This window comes from Argentina anserina, chromosome 1 (genome assembly GCF_933775445.1).
Source record: "Argentina anserina chromosome 1, drPotAnse1.1, whole genome shotgun sequence".
NCBI classification, from domain to species: domain Eukaryota; kingdom Viridiplantae; phylum Streptophyta; class Magnoliopsida; order Rosales; family Rosaceae; genus Argentina; species Argentina anserina.
In genome coordinates this window covers 18,452,617-18,471,359 of record NC_065872.1, presented here as the reverse complement: position 1 = coordinate 18,471,359, position 18,743 = coordinate 18,452,617, and the positions used below count along the sequence as shown (strand labels likewise).

The 18,743-nt window shown below is 40.2% G+C and overlaps 2 protein-coding genes across 2 annotated transcripts; both read left to right on the top strand.

Moving 5' to 3' along the window:
* LOC126785882 (uncharacterized) lies at positions 1 to 3,924 on the top strand. The gene is made up of 6 exons (XM_050511555.1): positions 1 to 78; positions 365 to 698; positions 1,521 to 1,959; positions 2,341 to 2,639; positions 2,828 to 3,195; positions 3,448 to 3,924. The coding sequence occupies exons 2-5, from the start codon at positions 387 to 389 to the stop codon at positions 3,170 to 3,172; spliced, it is 1,395 nt and encodes a 464-aa protein (XP_050367512.1). The 5' UTR covers positions 1 to 78; positions 365 to 386; the 3' UTR covers positions 3,173 to 3,195; positions 3,448 to 3,924.
* Positions 3,925 to 4,715: 791 nt separating this feature from the next.
* Positions 4,716 to 6,385, top strand: LOC126803317 (exopolygalacturonase-like). Its single transcript, XM_050531104.1, has 4 exons — positions 4,716 to 4,865; positions 4,945 to 5,256; positions 5,405 to 5,923; positions 6,149 to 6,385. The coding sequence occupies exons 1-4, from the start codon at positions 4,716 to 4,718 to the stop codon at positions 6,383 to 6,385; spliced, it is 1,218 nt and encodes a 405-aa protein (XP_050387061.1).
* The last annotated feature ends 12,358 nt before the right edge of the window (positions 6,386 to 18,743 follow it).

Genomic DNA, 18,743 nt, shown 5'->3' with positions numbered 1-18,743 from the left:
GCAGATTTCCCCTGCTAAATGAAACAAACAACCAAAAGCCCTAGTTTCAGTGCGCCTCGATTCTCTTCTACCTGCAAGGTAAACTCTCTCTCTCTCTCTCTCTCTCTCTCTCCGCTTCTTCTTTATTCAATCCTTCTATTAATTACTATTCTCCCCGTTCTAATCTGCCTAAGATTTTTCCACCCTTTTATGAATGTTATTTGCTTAGAAATTTATCAAACTGTTTAGGTTTCCAAATGAGCTCAATCGCATCAGCCGGTGTTACTGAATCTGTGTTTAAGCTATGTTGTCATTCTGTTGTATCCAATAACACGGTGGTAGTGTTTTGATTAAGGTTTTGGTATGTGCTTTTTTGAATGAATAGGGTTTTTGTAATCTGGAGTTGGATGGAAACAACTAGACCCGACCCCGATATCGACGATGATTTTAGTGAGCTGTACAAGGAGTACACTGGCCCTCCTGGGTTCAATGCCAGAAACAGGAACACACAAGATACAGCAAAGCCGAATAAGAGGTCGCTTGCTGGGTCTGATGAGGAAGAGGAAGCTAGGGACCCGAATGCTGTCCCGACTGATTTTACAAGCCGGGAAGCTAAGGTCTGGGAGGCGAAGTCGAAAGCTACCGAGAGGAATTGGAAGAAGAGAAAGGAGGAGGAACTGATTTGCAAAATTTGCGGAGAATCAGGGCACTTTACTCAGGTAAAATTGGCATTGGTTCGCTTTATTTTTCTCTTCTTTTTTTGATCTTTTGCGATCTCGTTGCTATTGTTATACATTCACACATTCAGAGGCACGTGCATTTTGCCTTACTGTTGTTTAGGAAAATATGAGGTTATCTGTTATTCATGATGTTAATGATATGTGTATATATAAAGTGACCTGGAAATAAATTGATAATTGGCTTGCGAATCTAGTGTTGCAGTCTGCTTTTGGTTGCTTAGCATTAATAGTGCGTATAGCTTTCTAATGTTTCTATAAACACAAAAGTTGATCCTAATTTGTTCTGAGTGACCTCATTTTCTGACTTTAAATTTTTATTATTTCATAAGAGGATGGTAATGCCTGCAACTGCATCCGCACACAACCACCTGATAACCGTATAGGCTGGAAAGCCATTTTAGTTTTCTCTCAATTACAGAAAACGTATATCTCTATTGGTTGTGCTCGACGTACAAAAATGAGCATTATTTGTTGATGGTTTAATTGATGCTTTTTAGGCTCTGGTTAGTTGGCCATTTTGATTTATGGCTACACTCTGCATTGCTTCATGCTAACTATTTGATCTGTTAAATACTTTCACCAAAATGAATGACATAATTTTATGTCAAACAAAACTGGAATAGTTGCACCGCGGAGCTATACTCTTGTTAGAAATAAATACAAGGCCAGAAAACTAAAAGATCCTCATAGCTCTTCATACTTGATAAATTTTGTCTATTGCTAAATATGGTTTTATAGATGGTAAACAGTAGAATTTCATTTTGTTGGTGATAAAATGTCAATTACTTTTGCATTCTCTAGGGTTGTCCATCTACTCTTGGAGCAAATCGCAAGGCTCAAGATTTCTTTGAAAGGGTACCTGCTAGAGAAAAGCATATAAGAGCGCTTTTCACAGAGAAAGTGATAAACAAGATTGAAAAGGATAATGGCTGCAATATTAAGATGGATGAGAAATTTATCATTGTCAGTGGCAAAGATAGGTTGATATTAAGGAAAGGGGTGGATGCAGTACACAAAATTAGAGAGGAAGGTGAACAAAGGGGTAGTTCTCAAGTGACTAGATCAAGGTCACCTGAGCGAAGCCCTGTTGGTTCACGGTTACACCGCTCTGAATCCCAGAGGTCTAATTCTGGTCCTCGGAATGGATCAAACTTTCAACCAAGGTTTCATAGGCAGGAGAAGTTTGTTGAAGACCGTATTCGTCAGGATATACAAAAGTTTTCCAGGGGTTCTCCACAAGGTAGGGCCAGCATAGAATATGCTTACGGTGTGTATAGGAAGCTGCTAACTCATGTTGGTAGCTTGTTAGGTTCCTATAGAATTTTCTACCTGCTACGTGTAAAAATTTCCCATTTATGAAAGAATCAGCTTGTTTCTTATCATTTGTTTGCAGCAAGAGGTAAGTTCTTATCTTCAACCATTGTGTATACAGTTCTGAAGTAACTCATGCTTTGGTCTGAATTGTTGGGGTTGTCTCGGACATAAAATCCTTACTGAAAGCACATCCAGAAATTTACCTCAGATGGTCTTTCTGTGAATATAAGATAGTATGTTGAATTAAAGCTGCCATCTGTGTTAGCATCTTGAATCGAGTGCTTAACATCCTCTTCATTTCATGAAGCTTATGGTAATGATGGAGCTCGAGGTCATCCAAGTGATTCAATTTCTCCAGCACGGGCCCCTTACATGGGCAACTCATATAATTCATATGATGGTCATAATCAGAGCATGGGTACTTATAGAAATGACGGGTGGGAATCTGATAAAAAGGGATCTGATGTGCAATCTGGTCGTCAGTTTGATTACCCAACCGTCCCACAGACATTAGAAGAATTAGAATTGGAGTACAAAAGAGAGGCGATGGAGCTTGGAAGAATTCGTGACAAAGAAGAGGATGAAGAAAATTACAAACATCGTGAGGTATGGATTACCTTTAACTCTCAAAAAATAAACTTCTAATTGTATTGATGTATGAACTGATGGTACATGTATTCAACATTCCTATATCTGTATAGACCAGTTAACTGATACAAATTTTTACCATGCCTATTTCTCACAAGTGAACTCTACAAATTTAATGTCTGACTTTTCGTTATACACGGTAAAAGGCCACTAGGGAAATGCGAGAGAACTACATGAAGAAACTGGCTACCTTGAGAGGCATGCATGCAAAACAATTTGAAAATTTTCTTCAGCTTGATGCCCAGAGGCGCCAACAACAGGCTCATCAGCAAATGCCCACTTCAGGTTTTGGTGGTTACAAATCACACAATTATGCTGAATATGACAGCCCGACAGCTAATCCTCATTATTCCGGGGCTAGTTTAGCAACGGATTCGAGGAGCAGGTACCCGCACACCGTGGACAAATATCCTTCAAGACCACATGACAATTTTGGTGAGTTCCAGCGTCAGAGACATCAAGATTATGGGAGAGGTTACAATCGATATTGAATGCTAATCAGCGATTTCTTGTGGTGAGTAGTTTTCTTCCTTCGAGCAAGTTGGAAGGATAAGAATAGATACCTTCCGGGGTGGTATTATTGCACACTATTCCATCCTATTTAGGTTCATCCAAGTGACACCAGATATGATGGTTTCTTGGTTGTAGGAACTTGTAAATATTTGGGTTTTTTTTGCGCTTGGTATGGAATGCAGATGTTGGGTCTAGGAGATTACTGATTGCTTATTTAGCTAGTAGCTTAAATTTCGGTGCGAACATTTTTCAGGGTTGAGGTCTGAGTGATGTAGCTGTATTCACAGTGGAGCACCAAATCTAGGTAAGTATGTTGGTTACAATTGAATTGAGGAGGGATCAGGAGGCTGTTGTGAGGTCGTTTATTCTATCATATGCTGCAATTCAATGACTTAAGTTCTGTTCAGCACTCTTGTAAAGAAGTGGGACATAATTTCTACTGGGGTTGTCCTGTATTTATTTGTTTCAGTTATGGTTTACATAGATGGACCTTGAGTGGAGTTTGAGAATGTCTACATTGTCTTGCTGCCAAATAGGCAAATAATACTCTGCCTGATTTGAACTTGGAAGGCACCCGGGTGGGTGCTGATAAGCTCTTGCAGTCCTTCCTGTTCAACTTGTTTTCTTTTACTTGTTAAAACTAATAGATGTTTACCATTGCCAACTGGGTCGTTTCCGTGTACAAACATGTTCAGCAAGAGTTTTGAATTGTCATATGGATATTGTTGAATATCTTTGGTGATACGGATGGTCTTAAGTTGCATTTTCAGAAATTTTCCATCAACTGTTGAAGCATTAAAAGTTCATCTTAGCGAACACATTAGACCCAAAACTGAGATATCAGTATGCTTTTCTAAATTGTTTGTGTTTCTGTGATGCGTTTCCAGAAGTCATTTACGTGAAATTGTATATATGAGCTTGAAACTCCCTACTCGCTCATATATGCTCAACTGAAACAGTAGTCACAGACAAGTTTTTGTGTCGAATATGTTGGTGAAGTTAGTTGAATGTGCAGCCATTGTTAGCATGTGAGGTCGTTGCCCTCTCAGAAATAGGGCATATAATGTGAAACCTTAGTGTAATTGTAAATTGTGATAGTTTTTCTTGAGTTCTAGTAGCCACTATGGTGGCTGTTTGGGGTGGTCGGCTGATCGTAGGTTTCGGTTTTACTAAAACCCTAAAGCCAAATCCCAACGACCATCTAGTTTGTAACTATCCAAAACTAGTCTGTAACCTCTTTTTGTTTTTTTGTGAGAAAGAAAACTAGTTTGTAACTATATAATTTTACCAATCTGTGATGAAGTGTCTAATTATCACGCATTATTTGGTGATGACCAATAATAGGATATAGGTTGAACAACATTATAACTTCTTAAGGCTTAGATCGAGAAGAATTTGTGGTTGGATAATCCAATGGTGGTAAGCTTCCCAGCTAGATTATAAAATGATTTCAATATCAGGGAGGAGTTTCATCATCATTTGATAAAATATAAGAAGAATACACTTGGTGAGAGCATCAGCATGGGTTTTCAACTTCTCTTGAGTACGTTGGCATTACTTGTGTTTTTATCTTCGACAAATGCAAGAACATCTAGAGAGCTTTTAACTACCGGCGACTTCGACGTGACCTGTGCGAAATATGGTGCCAAGCCAGATTCTGATATTTCTGAGGTAATTAAATAAAAGATTACGTATGTACCAAACTTCTACTATTATCGAGTTGTTTAGTTTGATTTTTCTTGTTGTTTAGGCTTTAGCAAATGCGTGGAGTGATGCTTGTGCATCAACATCAACAAGTAGAGTTATTGTTCCAAATGGGACATACAAACTTAAAGAAGCAAGTTTCAAAGGTCCCTGCAAGGCTCCTATTGAGCTTCAAATCCAAGGCATATTACAGGCGCCACGAGATGGGAATCAACTATCGAAACCTGATACTTGGATTGAATTTGCATACCTCAACAACTTCACACTATCCGGTGGTGGAACCTTTGATGGCCAAGGAGAAAAAGCTTGGAAAGCCAATACTTGCCACAAGAACCTTAAGTGTTCATCTATGGCCATTGTAAGCTTTATATATATCCGACATTGCTAATTTCTTACTTGCCACTTTCCAAGAGAATGTATTGTAGTTAGTTCAATATGCATATATATAAGCTTATTAGCTGACCTCTCTTAATTATATGCTGTAATATTGTTTTCTGAATGTGCAGAATATGAGGTTCTACTCTGTGAGTAACTCATTAGTCAAGGATGTAGTTTCACTTAATAGCAAGAACTTCCATGTCAACATAATAGGGTGCGAGCAGCTTACGTTCCAACATTTCACAGTCTCTGCACCTGGAGATAGCGCCAACACAGATGGAATACATATCGGCCGCTCGATGGGGGTTAACATTACTGATTCGAACATCGCAACCGGAGACGATTGCATTTCAATTGGTGATGGTACCAAGCAACTAACAGTAACTAATGTGACTTGCGGACCAGGCCATGGAATAAGCATAGGAAGTCTTGGAAAGTACCAGAAAGAAGATCCTGTTAGTGGAATCCATATTAGCAATTGTACCCTCAGCAATACGACTAATGGTGTTAGAATCAAGACATGGCCTAATTCTCCTTCAGCTAGCACGGCATCAGATATTCACTTTGAGAATATCATCATGGATAATGTTGGCAACCCAATCCTCATAGATCAAGAATACTGCCCATGGAATCTGTGCAATAAACAGGTACATATCCTGTGCGAATATCATCATGGCCTAATTATATGCCGAACATTATAATACTAGCTAGCTAGTAGCTAGATAATCAGCGAATCGATCTTTTTTTTTTCTTACTTAAAATTAAAAGAACTCTATTAGTTAAATACATAATCAAAATCCTCATCCTAAACTAATTTTCTCATAATTTCTTAAGATTATGTGCATCTGATTAGTAGTGTTTCTGGTTTGAAGGCTCCTTCTAAAATCAAGATCAGCAATGTGAGCTTCAAAAACATTAGAGGGACGTCTTCCACTCCACTGGCCGTGAAGATTGCATGCGCTAAGGGCTTACCCTGTGAAAAAGTGGAGATGAGTGACATTGATCTCCAGTACAATGGAAATGAAGGATCGATTACATCTCAGTGCTCTAATGTGAAGCCTACAATCACTGGAGTGGCAGATACTCTTGCTTGTGCTACCAAGCCTTGATAGAGAAGGGGGGGGGGGGGGGGGGGACTAAGAGTTTGTCTCCGTTATTTCATTTAAAATAGAAGTATTTTGCTCCCTAGAGGACATAAAACTCATACTCTGTGCTTCCAGATGTATAGTATAGCACTATAGTATAGTATCTTTGCGGCTTGTGTTTGATGTAAACTTTTGGGCGTGTAATCATGTCTCTATGTGCATAATGTCAAATTAAGTGAGTTTAGTACTTCGCTTACGTTTCTGTATATCTTTGTGAAAATATGTAGGAAAGCTCTAGCAGCTGCAAGGATCAATTATCAGTCTATCTTGGAATTGTCAAGGCTTAGGGAAATCCTCGACACAGTACAAGCGTAGCGGGAATTGACACGAGCAGTACATGCACTATTCAAAAGATAAAAGCTTTAAATTTTGTCTTTACCTTTAACGTACAATTGGGCATTCTGGAGCATCCAAGTAAATCAAACTAGGAACCGCTTGTTTCTTCCTATTCTTTGGAGGAGTTTGAGTGATTAGGTACATATATCTTAGCTAAATTATGTTTATTTATCAAATAATACTTAATTTAAGCATTTGATTCGTCATTGCGTATGTTAATTTATATACACTTTTGAGATGAGAAGTCCTCGTTTATCGTATAATGTTTTGTGAAAATTACTATAGATCTTTTTTTTTCAGGGAAGCAGAAGCTAGGTGTCACAAATATTATTAATAGTATTGGAATTGGACACCGAGCGGAACATAGTGCCTAAACCTCGTAATGTCGTACACCCATCCTCATCAAGAACATCAAGAATAACATCCGGTACGGTGTATCATCAATCCAAATATCATCTATTCTAGAACTACTAGCAAGAGTAGCTAATCTATGAGCTACTTCATTTGCTTCTCTAAACACATGCCGAATAAGAATGAAATTAAAGCCTTGCATAAAATACCTGCAATCTTCAATAACCATGCCAATATCCAACAGGTCTTCTACTTCGTTGGTCAACCCTCCTTTGTTTCAATAGACACCTCGTAGGTAAAATGTCACGGCACATCATCCAAACAAAAGTTTTGACCTTCGGCGGCACACTAAGCTTCCACAACTTACCCCAATACTGACCAGCCGTGCTGCCTGAGGAGGATCCTTGCTGCAAATTGAATTTCCAATTACGAAGGAGGTGGTAACCACTTTTCACATTGTACATACCTTTCTTATCGAAGTGCAATGTAACATGATCTTGACTGCGCCGCGAGGACAGAGGAATGCTAACAATCAGATCCGCTTCCATCTCAGTGAAGAGTTCATACACAAGAGGGTGCAACTATTCCCCACCCTCAGGATCAATTAGGTCACTAACCATAAACTCCTCCGAGCCCTTCATCGGAGCAGAGAAAGGCTTGAAAGTATGAGGTCTGGGAAGCCACCGGTCATTCCAAACGAAGATAATCCTAGCTCCCATCCCCTACTACAAACCGAGTTCCCAAATCCAACACCTCTCTACCAGTCAAAATACGAGCATTGAGGAAAGTAACGAGCTATAAGAAGCCGAGAAACAAGAGAGTGAGGCCGTTGAATCAATCGCCAACCTTGCTTTGCAAGAAGAGCCTTATTAAACATAGCCATGTCCCTTAAGCCCATATAATGAATTTTCTTCTCTCCCTCCTTGGACCCCCACTAGAAACGAGACATAGCTCTCTGTAAAGCCTGGCACATTTGAACCAGGAGCTCAAAACATTCCATTACGTAGTTAGGGATAGCCTGCAATACAGCCTTAATCAGAAGCTCCTTCCCAGCATTGCTCAGGCACTTTTCCCTCCACCCCACCGCTCTTCTCCACTCACTCAGTGATAAGCCTATTCCCTATGTTGCACGGATACGGACAATGTGTCCGTATTCAACAGGATACGATATGCGGACACGTCAAATCTCAAGTGTCCGACTTGGACACGTGGTGGACACGTTAATTAAATTTTATATTAAAAATATAGTTTCTAAAATTAAAACTTAGTCAATCCACATTCAAACAAAATTTCATAATCAAAACACATGATAAATAAAAAGAAGAGAACTAGATTTCACTCATCTCCACCAATACCATCTTCTTCAATGACTCCCACTTCAATATCATCATCATCATCACCAAACAAAACCGCCTCCAATTGTGGTTTATCAAGTGAAAGTTCGGCAATCTCAAGTCTTCCAACATTAGTGTCCTCCAATGAATCAAACTCATCACCTCCAACATCCCACATTTTAGTGCTACCTTGGTTGTGAAATAGCTGAACGTTTAGCTCAACTTCACTAATGAATGGCCAAAAGTACTAAAGTCTGTTTACAGTGTTCACCAGAACTTTATGGTATTACAAAATACTCATATCTAAAAATAATGCATTCTATTTTGAACTTATATATCATGACAGTGAAGAGGAAACACGTACTGTCTATAATTTTCCGCTTCCCCCTGGCTGGCTTAAAAGATGACCCACTTGGGATGGGATAAGACTTGCTTGAAACAGAAAGGTCACTCATAGAAGGTGCAGGTCCTGATGGAAATTGCATAGGGGCAGTCCCTGACTTTGCAGGCTGTGGTGTTGGTATGTCACTTTGCAAACAAATTGATAGGACAACATCCACATCTGGGGTTGGACCTGAAAATTTCCAATCAAGAACATGATAAATGACTAAACAGGTTGATATAGCAATAAAAATCCATCACCATTGACTTTCCATGAAATTAAGAAAATTGATATTCAATGCAGAAGCAAATCAGTACTAGAAAATAAGATGTGTTGCCTAAGCACATCCCATTTTTGTCTAAAATTAGGGACTAGAAAAAAAGTTCATAAATGCATTATCTCAATTTTATAAACCTGACACAGAAACACTTGAGGGAAAAAAAAACAAGAACCATCTCGGCTGCTGCACAAAGAAGATACATATGACTGGGAAACTTAACAGGCCATTACACCACCACTACATTCCCATCCAATAAAAGGGAGGAAACAAAATGCTCCTTAGGGGGAAGGAAACACCAATAATATTCCATCAAGTAGACACTCAACTACCTCTCTCTTTACATCATCAAAGACCCTCATGTTTCTCAAATATTAAAAGATTGTTATAATAGCACATCACCCCAGCACCACCCTTGCTTTATACACGCAAGATGCTCACCACAACTAGACCTCTCAAGAATAACACCCCTGCAACATTAGACAAAGATGCCTCTCTAAACGAACTAAGCTACGAAGTTTTTAAGATACACTACACTTGTATGCAGCAACTCTTATTTATACACCTCCAGACCCTCCAATACTAGAACCGGCATTAGCAGACCCGACATTAGCAGACCCGGCATTAACAGACCCGGCGATGGAACTAATAGGAGTTGATCTTCCACTCATGATCCTGAGGATCAAACAACACAATATGCTTAACAAACACCCAAAAGGAAACAAAAAAGAGAAGAAGAGAAAAGGAACATACCAAACAGAAGAAGAAGACTAGATGAAGATCGTGGAAAACGGGAAGCAATTCGGCGTGTCCTTGATGAAGATCGTGGAAAATGGGGAAGCAACTCGGCTCAGAAAAGAGGTGAGCACCTCGGTAATGGCAACCCCGCCCCCTTTCCTCTGCGTCTTTGATGAAGATCGTGGAAAACGAACGCGGCTGTGAAGGCTAGATGACCTAATGTTTATGTTTTTTTTTGTTTTTATGTTAAATCTCAATTATACCCCTGTGTGTCCTTATTATTTTCATGTCCAGTCCAGACACGCACGTGTCCAACTCGAACACTCACGTGTTCACCGCGTGTCCAAAATCAGACACGCGTGTCCGAGCGTATTTGCGCGTGTACAATACGCGTGTCCGTGTCTGACACGCGACACGTGACCATTTTCGCGTGTTCGTGCAACATAGACTCTTCCTTTGAGTAGCTCAGTGATAATCTTGTTTACTTAAACATAGTTTTTTTTTTAGGATACTTAAACAGAGTTTTGGTAATTCATAATATGGAATAATGTACGTAGTAGATTGATAAGTATAATATATTGAACAATGGGGCATAATAATAATGTATACATTATTATAAGACTATAGATTGAACAATTAATGTACTTGATAAAATTATAATTATAATTCGAAAAATATATAATATTTGATAAATTTATTAGTAGATATAATTGAATTGAATTAGATAATTTTTATTAAACTAATCCTTAATTTATTATCACTTATAATTAATTAAACCGATATGATACAATTTAATTGGTCTGATGCTTGTTCAGGTACAGTACAAACTACGGAGGTTTAATTTCTATAGTTAAGATAATTAGAAGAGCATTGTTCGATGAAATTCTAAGGTTAATTTAAACCCTTCTGTCCCTTCATACCATAACTTGTCGTCATTTTCTTTTTAATCTCTTAGTTCGACATGTCCTTAACAGGCATGCCATTAACTTAGTAGGTTTAGGTGCTATTTCGCGATAAATAGTTAAAGAGTACGTATGGAGTGATTCTTTTTCTCTATATATATGACAAGTAGGGTTTGGATATGCTTGTAATGCTCACATGCACGGGTGCAACATCGTGAGCTCGACTTTAGTTTCAACCCTTTGCTTATTAGAGTTTAGCTGTTTAATTATGACAGATACAGTTATTACTTATTAGGTGGCATGCATGGTCTTGGTATCAAGATCTTTTTAAGCTCTATGATTAACAATCGTACAATGACTTGAGCTTTAATTCATGGTAGGTGTTTTGATCAAAATCAATACCCTTTAATTTCTTCTACTGCAAGCTATCTAGTTGAGTCTTTTAATTATGGAAGTCCGAGTCCATAATCGTTTGTTCAAGTGTGAAGAGCAAATCTCATGCTTATTTGTTAGATATGCCTAGCTAGATTATTATCTAGTCATTTAGTTGGCCGGGAACTGATGATAATACATATTTGTGATCCTTGTTTCAACCAAGCATGTCTCTCCTCGATTATATAGTTGTGTTAAATCAACACCGCAATTTCTTAGACTTCATGGATCTAATTAATATATAGCGATCGAGTTCAAAACAGTTTTTCAATGAGTACTATTTAATTTAATTACACTTTAATAGTAGTTAAGTGTCCGCATGGCTATAGCCAGCCGTTCGCTACTGAATAATGCTATCCCTTTTTCTATCAACTTTTGAAATATAATTAATTAAGAGTGGTTCTATTATTTCAAACCTCCATATATAATCTACATTTGAACCTCTATTTTTTTTTAACAAAATAGGCTATCGGCTACCTTCATGCCGTATCTATTAACTTGCGTCTGGATGTGTCTTGGAGATAGAATGTGGCCGGTCCGGCCTCTTCGATTATCTCTATGGGACCCTCCCACTTAGGGTGTAAACATACCGGTTAAGGCCCTAACTCTTTCATCACCCAATCGCCGACCGCCAGGGGTCGGGGATTGATCTTTTTGTTGTAGGGTCGGGCGATGCATTGCTTTCCATTGATGTTGCGCAGGTGGGCGTTGTCACGGCGTTCCTCTAGTAGGTCCATGTTAAGTTAGAGGCTGGCGGCGTTCGTATCAAGGTCGTAGCTTTAGACCCGCTCGGAGGGAACCTCGATCTCGACCAGGATTACGGCTTCAGTGCCAAAGATGAGGAGGAAAGGAGATTGTCATGTTGCTGTTGTTGGGGTCGTCCGGAGCGCCCACAACACCTCCGAGAGTTTCTAAGCCCAAAGTCTGGTGGTCTCGTTGAGGCGCTTCTTTAGGTTCTGCTTAATGTGTTTATTGATGGGCTCGACCTGTCCCTTAGTCTGTGTCATTCTCATGGGCAAACGCTCGGAATTTGTCATTACCCGAACTAGGTGCCATTGTCTGTGACAAAAGCTTCAGAAACACCGAACCGACAGTAGACACAACGCCATAAGAAGTTCATCAACCGGTCCGTGGTGAGTTTCGCTAATGGTTCCGCCTCTATCCACTTGTTGTGGTAGTCTACCCCCATAATGACATACCTGAATTGCCTTGGGGCGACCGGCAGTTCCCCAACCAAGTCAAGTCCCCACTCTGCGAACGGGATCAGGGAGACCATAACGGAGAGCGGGACAGATGGGCGACCAATGTAGTTGGCGTACTGGTGGCATTGTACACATGCTCCAACGATAGCGTTGGCGTCAGCCTCCATCATGAGACAATAATATCCGGTTTGGATGGCTTTAAAGGCTAGGTTCCGCGCTCTAGCGTGGTTGCCGCATACCCTGCCATGCAACTGGTTTAACACTTGTCGGCCCGCCTTCGGGGCCAAAAATTTACCATTGCGAACCATGTAGGGGGCGGCCTTATGGCGCAGGCGCTTCGTTTCAGTTTAATTTGGCGAAAACTGACCGGTTGTTAAGTTGGCGATAAAAGAGTCCATCCACGAAGGTGGGGAAGCATGTTCGATGGCGAAAATCTCTGAATAGGGCAGGGCGATGCTTGGTTGTTCTAGGGTGTCCACATGTACACCAGGCGTCACCACCTCCGGGTCGGAGGAAGCTAGACGGGCGAGCGCATCTGCTTTAGCATTTTTAGCTCGGGCGATCTGTTTGATCTCAAAGTGGTCAAACTTCCGGAGTAGTGACCCAACCAAATTCTGGTATGAGGTGTGCCGGGGGAGGTTGGACTAATAATTCCCTTCAATCTGGTTGACCAGCAATTAGGAGTCGCTGTAAATCTGGACGTTGGTGGCCTCCAATTCTCGGCACAACTGGATTCTGGCGTTTAGTGCCTCATACTCGGCTGTGTTGTTGGAGGCGTCGAACCAGAACCAGAGAGCATAGGGGTACTTGTTTCCCTCTGGGTCAAAGATGACCATACCTGCGCTGCTGTAGTTCTTACGGCGGAACCATTGACAAATAGTTTCCACACCGGCACCGGTGCGGCTACCGTTGCGTCGGGGTGTGTGGTGTCATCTGCCGGGATAAACTCGGTGATGAAATCGGCTGCGGCCTGTCCTTTCAGCGCTTTCCGAGGCCTGAATTGAATATCAAATTCCCCGAGTTCGACTGCCCACTTCAGCAAGCGCCCCGACGTTTATGGATTTTGAAGTACATAGCATAAGGGCTGATTGATCAACACATGGATAGTGTGGGTCTGGAAGTACTGTAAGAGGCGTCAGGCGGTGGTGATTAGCGCCAAGACGAGTTTTTCGATCTCCGAGTACCGGGTTTCGGCCCCATTTGGACCCTTCCCGCTGTAATACACCAAGAGCTATTTGGTTTCCTCCAATTGGACCAGGGCGGATGTCACAACCCCGAAATTTCGAATGATAAAAATTCGAATTCGAAGCCATGAAAACTCTAAAACAATCTCAAATATATTGAAATCATCTTATAATAACAGTGTATCGAAACTTAGTCCATAACACAACTCAGTCTACTTGAATAATACATAACCAGTTTATACCTCAGTATTATAACCAATGGAAATGTAAAATTCACTCAATACTCACCACAAACAGAATAGAGAAATCTTCAGAGTAAGCCCTCCGAATATGCTAATCTCCACCTATAGAACAATCCCCTACACCATCGAATTTGTGCACCGGGATAGTAAACACAAACCCGGTAAGCTTTTCAGCCATTTGTGTAAACCAAAAGTATAACATACATTGCATAAAAATGAAATATGACAGATAACATTTAAAGCAAAACGTACTCATGTGATAATGGGCAACCCATCTGTTACCCAATATCATTTAAAAATATGTGTAATCATGAGACACTAGGCAACCCATTTGTTTCACAAAATCATTTGAAAACATGGGTACTCATGAGACCCGGACAACTCATATATTACCCCTCATGCAGCACACCGATAGACACTAGGCAACCCATCTAGTTACCCAAAATCATTTAAAACATGGGTACTCATGAGACCCAGGTACCCATATATTACCCTTTATGCAGTACATCGACAGACACTGGGCAACCCATATGTTACGCTATATCACTCAACACATGGGTTCTTATGAGACCCAGGCAACCCATCTAATACCCCTCATGCAGTACACCGGCAGACAGACTAAAGCTCTAACTGAATCGTAACCGACACCTGACCAAGGCTTGGTTCCGATTAATGCCAACAACGTCCGAAGACCAGAAAACGTTTTGAGAAGAGTCAATGTTAAAACCACGTAAAATATAACAATCTACACATGTTATTGTACTACAACCAAGCGACTGTTGCACAACAATATTTATATAGTCACCCCAATAATCCATTATACCGGAAGGTACGTTATCTCCCTTCGGGTCTCATCCGCCAAAATTAATTAAGAACATTACCATCTCATAATTTAAATAGAAACCGTAACATTATAATACATTAACCCATATATATGTATCGTATATACCATTTTCGTACACCTGCACAACCCTCTATATTATATAAATGTCACAGTTCACTCTTTTTAATAATTCAAACATATAAGTCACAGCCAAGGGTAAACTTGTGAGATTTACTCACATTCACCATAGTCCATAATCACTAAAACCATTAAAAATCATTTATTAAAATAGCGTTTCACTTACCCATGAACCGTAGATGATCAAGTTCACGTAATTTAAACCAAAACATATTTTTAGAACAATGTTTATAAGCTAGTGATGCAACGACTATGTTAACAACTCGTACTAAATTCAATAATTATTACACTACTTCGATCATGATAATCATTATGAGGTTTATTCACCTTATTTTCTGCGTGCAACTTCCACGACACTGAGAGCGATTCCATCACTCGTTTCGTCGGTCACCTAATAGCATGACAAAGTGCTTAGAAAACGAGACGTAAAATCTTAGGTGACGATTCATTACAGCTGAACACTATTAACAAAACACTGTTTATGAAACACTGTTCATGTGCCGCCACCATTCCGGTGACCACCGATGATTACCAAAATTTTCTATCACAATCTAAACAACATTTCTAACAACTTTCTAGTTACCACCACAATCTAAAAAGAAATCGTTGATTCTCCTTGTGTATTTCGAAAGAGATAAAACTATTTTACAGGGAAGACATAAATCCTACAAGCTTCAAAACTGAAGAAGAACCACCTTCATTGGTTGCCGGAGGAGGGAGTTCTCATCACTTCTTCAAACGGAACAATCGTATTGTTTCTTGATTTCTGGGCTTCAAACAGCTCGAATCTCTCCCAAACACTAACCCAGATCAGTAGGAGATGAAGAGACGGTTTCAATGCCACTGGTCTCACTCAATTCCGTCGCCGGACGACGGAGATATGGCCGGAGAAAGATTCGGCAACAAAGAGAGAAAAATCGCATGAACAGTAACCAAACTGATTTTGAAAAAAAAAATGATTTTCTGATTTTTAATCTCCTATCTTTCCTTTTATACTCATCCCAAAATCAAAAACCAAACTTCTGTTGCTAACAACTTTCACATACGACATCCGATTAAAGCGTGCCGCGCGTCTACGAACTCGTATTGACGAACTCTACGACTTTCATGACTGAAGTTTTCTGAGATTCCTAATGGATAAAACGTCAACTCTTGATCCCTTACGGTAACATTTCTGAGTATAAATCACTCGAACACTTCAGTTTTCTCCCTCGTACTGTCACGACCCCGAAATTTCAAGTATGAAACTCAAATTTGGAAGACATGAAAAACTCTAAAACAATCTCAATAAATCGAAATCATATTAAAGTCACAGCGGATCATTTCTGAGTTCATAGTACAACTCAGTTATATTGATTATTACAAACCAAATTTATAATTCATGCATTATATCAAATGGAAATGTAAAAATCCTCACAATTCTCACCACAAGATAAAATAAACAACTTTAAAGTCTTTAGTGTTGTCCGTCAATTCCGCAAATCCACACCTGCGGAATTATCCCCTACACCATCGAATAGGTGCACCGGGATTGTAAACACAAACTCGGTAAGCTTTACAGCTCGTATGAGTAAAACAATATAGCTCGCATAAAAATATATACGAAAATACATAAAACATCAATCATAAATGCACTCATGAGTCATTGGACGACCCATCTGGTTGTCTAATATTAACTGAAAATATATACACTCATGAGAAATTGGGCAACCCCTATGTTTACCCAAATGTATTTATAATACGGGTACGCATGAGCGCTGGTACACCTCTGTTACCCCTTATGTTAGTACCCCGGCAGACAGACTAGAGCTCTAACTGTATCGTAACTGTCGCCTGGCCAAGGCTAGGTTCCGACATGCCAACACGTCCGAAGACAGGGCCACAGACCACAAAACGTTTTAACATAACTCAAGTTAAAACCACGTACAAACAATCATCGCATGATATTGTACAAATCAAAGTGACATGACCAAATGAATAAATATCAACGCTATAATGAACTTATTCGCAAATGGAAATTATGACATTATATAATATAGCAAACCATATATATGTACCTATTTTATCAATTATACACATACACAATCCACTATATCATATACATATCATAGTTCATTCTTTTTAATTAAACATAATTATGAATCTCCGCAAGGGTAGATTCATCACTGTGAGATTATTACTCACCTCATAATCCTGAGCGTAATTTCCACGATTCCGAAAGTGAATCCTTTACTTGTTGTGTCGATCACCTAGAATAGATCAGAAGTGAATTTAGAAGCGTTACGTAAAACCTTAAATGCCAAAACAGTAATAATGTTTTGACTGTTCAGCAATTTCTGGTTTTTACGAAATTACTGTTCACGTAATTACTATTCATGTATTACTATACAAATACATATTAATTACGTATTCGCGTACGAGTACATATTATTTACGTATTCCTGTATGAGTACATATTATATACGTATTCCTGTACATCCATGTACTATTCAATCGTAAATACTGTCTCAGTAAATAATAATTACTGATTTACCCTTCAGAAATTATTTTTACAATTACTGTACGTAATAATTTTACATTCACCGTACGTAAAATAAATTTACATTTACTGTATGTAAATTATTATTTTTTTACATTCACCGTATGTAAAAAAAATTTTACAAAAATTATTGTTTGCAAAATCACTGTTCACCCCTCCTCCTCTGATTCTCTTCAAAACTCCACAAATTCAACCACAAAGCATCTCAACAACCAAATCAATCGAAACCTTACCTAATTTGAGCCTTGGAAGCATTGGAGAGTCGCCGGAGGAGCACCTTGAACGGCGGCGGTTTCTACCGATTCTTTGTGTTGCCGGTTGAGCTCCGATGCGGCGTGGGGTGGCGTGTCGAGTTCGGGGTTGACTGCGGATGGTCGTACGACGCTTCTAGGCTAGGCGGTGAGAGTCACGGCGGCGCAGGGGAGGAGATCGTCGGGGAAGTTTTTCAAAAGGAGGGGGAGATCGGGGAGAGATCTCCGAACAATAATTAGAAAATAATTATTAATTTTTGGGATATTACAGCGGAGCTTACGGCCGTCCGAGAATCTGCCAAGTATAGGAATAAGATTTCCCAAAGTATTGGGGTTGAGAATACCGGGACTGACCCTAGGTGTTCCTTGAGTCGGAGAACAACCGTCTCTTGTTTTGGGCCCCAGGTGATATATTTTTTTGTGTTGAGTCTAGAGCAAATGGAAGAATGGCCCCGGAGTTATTGGTAGCATTTCATATGGTCTTCATTCCGCAGAGATGAGGTCGACGTGGTTCTGAAGCGTATCTAATCATCTCCTCTGATTGTCAGGATGCCACCCGGGGTTGGCACCTTCAGCCTAAGCATGTGGCTGGTAATTATACACTGTAGACCTCATAGCACATCCCGGCCCAGGATGGCGTTGTAGGAGGACGGATAATCCACTATTAGAAACTGGGTGGTGATTCTCGTTTGCTTCTCCTCGGAACCGAGTGTCAGGGTCATGTGGTCTGAGCCAAGGGGTTGCACAATCACCCCGGAGAAACTGACCAATGGGTCATGAATGCAGTAGAGTTTGGCCCCGTCTTCCTTGAGCTTGCGATAACAGTCGGCGAACATAACACTCACAGTCGCCCCGGTGTCCACCATCACCTTTCGACATGAGTAGTGGTCGACTGGCGCAATTATCAGCAACGAGTCAGTTTGGGAGGTCCAGCTGGGTGCCTCCCCTTTGCAGATTGGATAGTGTCCCAGGTAGCCTGTGCGGCTTTGACACCTTGACTAAGCTCGTAGATTCCAAAATATGTTGCCTCTTTACCGATTTTTGAGGCAGGGCCCGGATTGCTCCGCCGTGCAAAGTTGCTATCTCGCCATGGATTTGTATGACATTGGCGTTTGTCACTGGTGACTTGTATCAATCCAACCTACCCGTTCTAACTAGCTCCTCGACAGCATACTTCAATGTATAATAGAC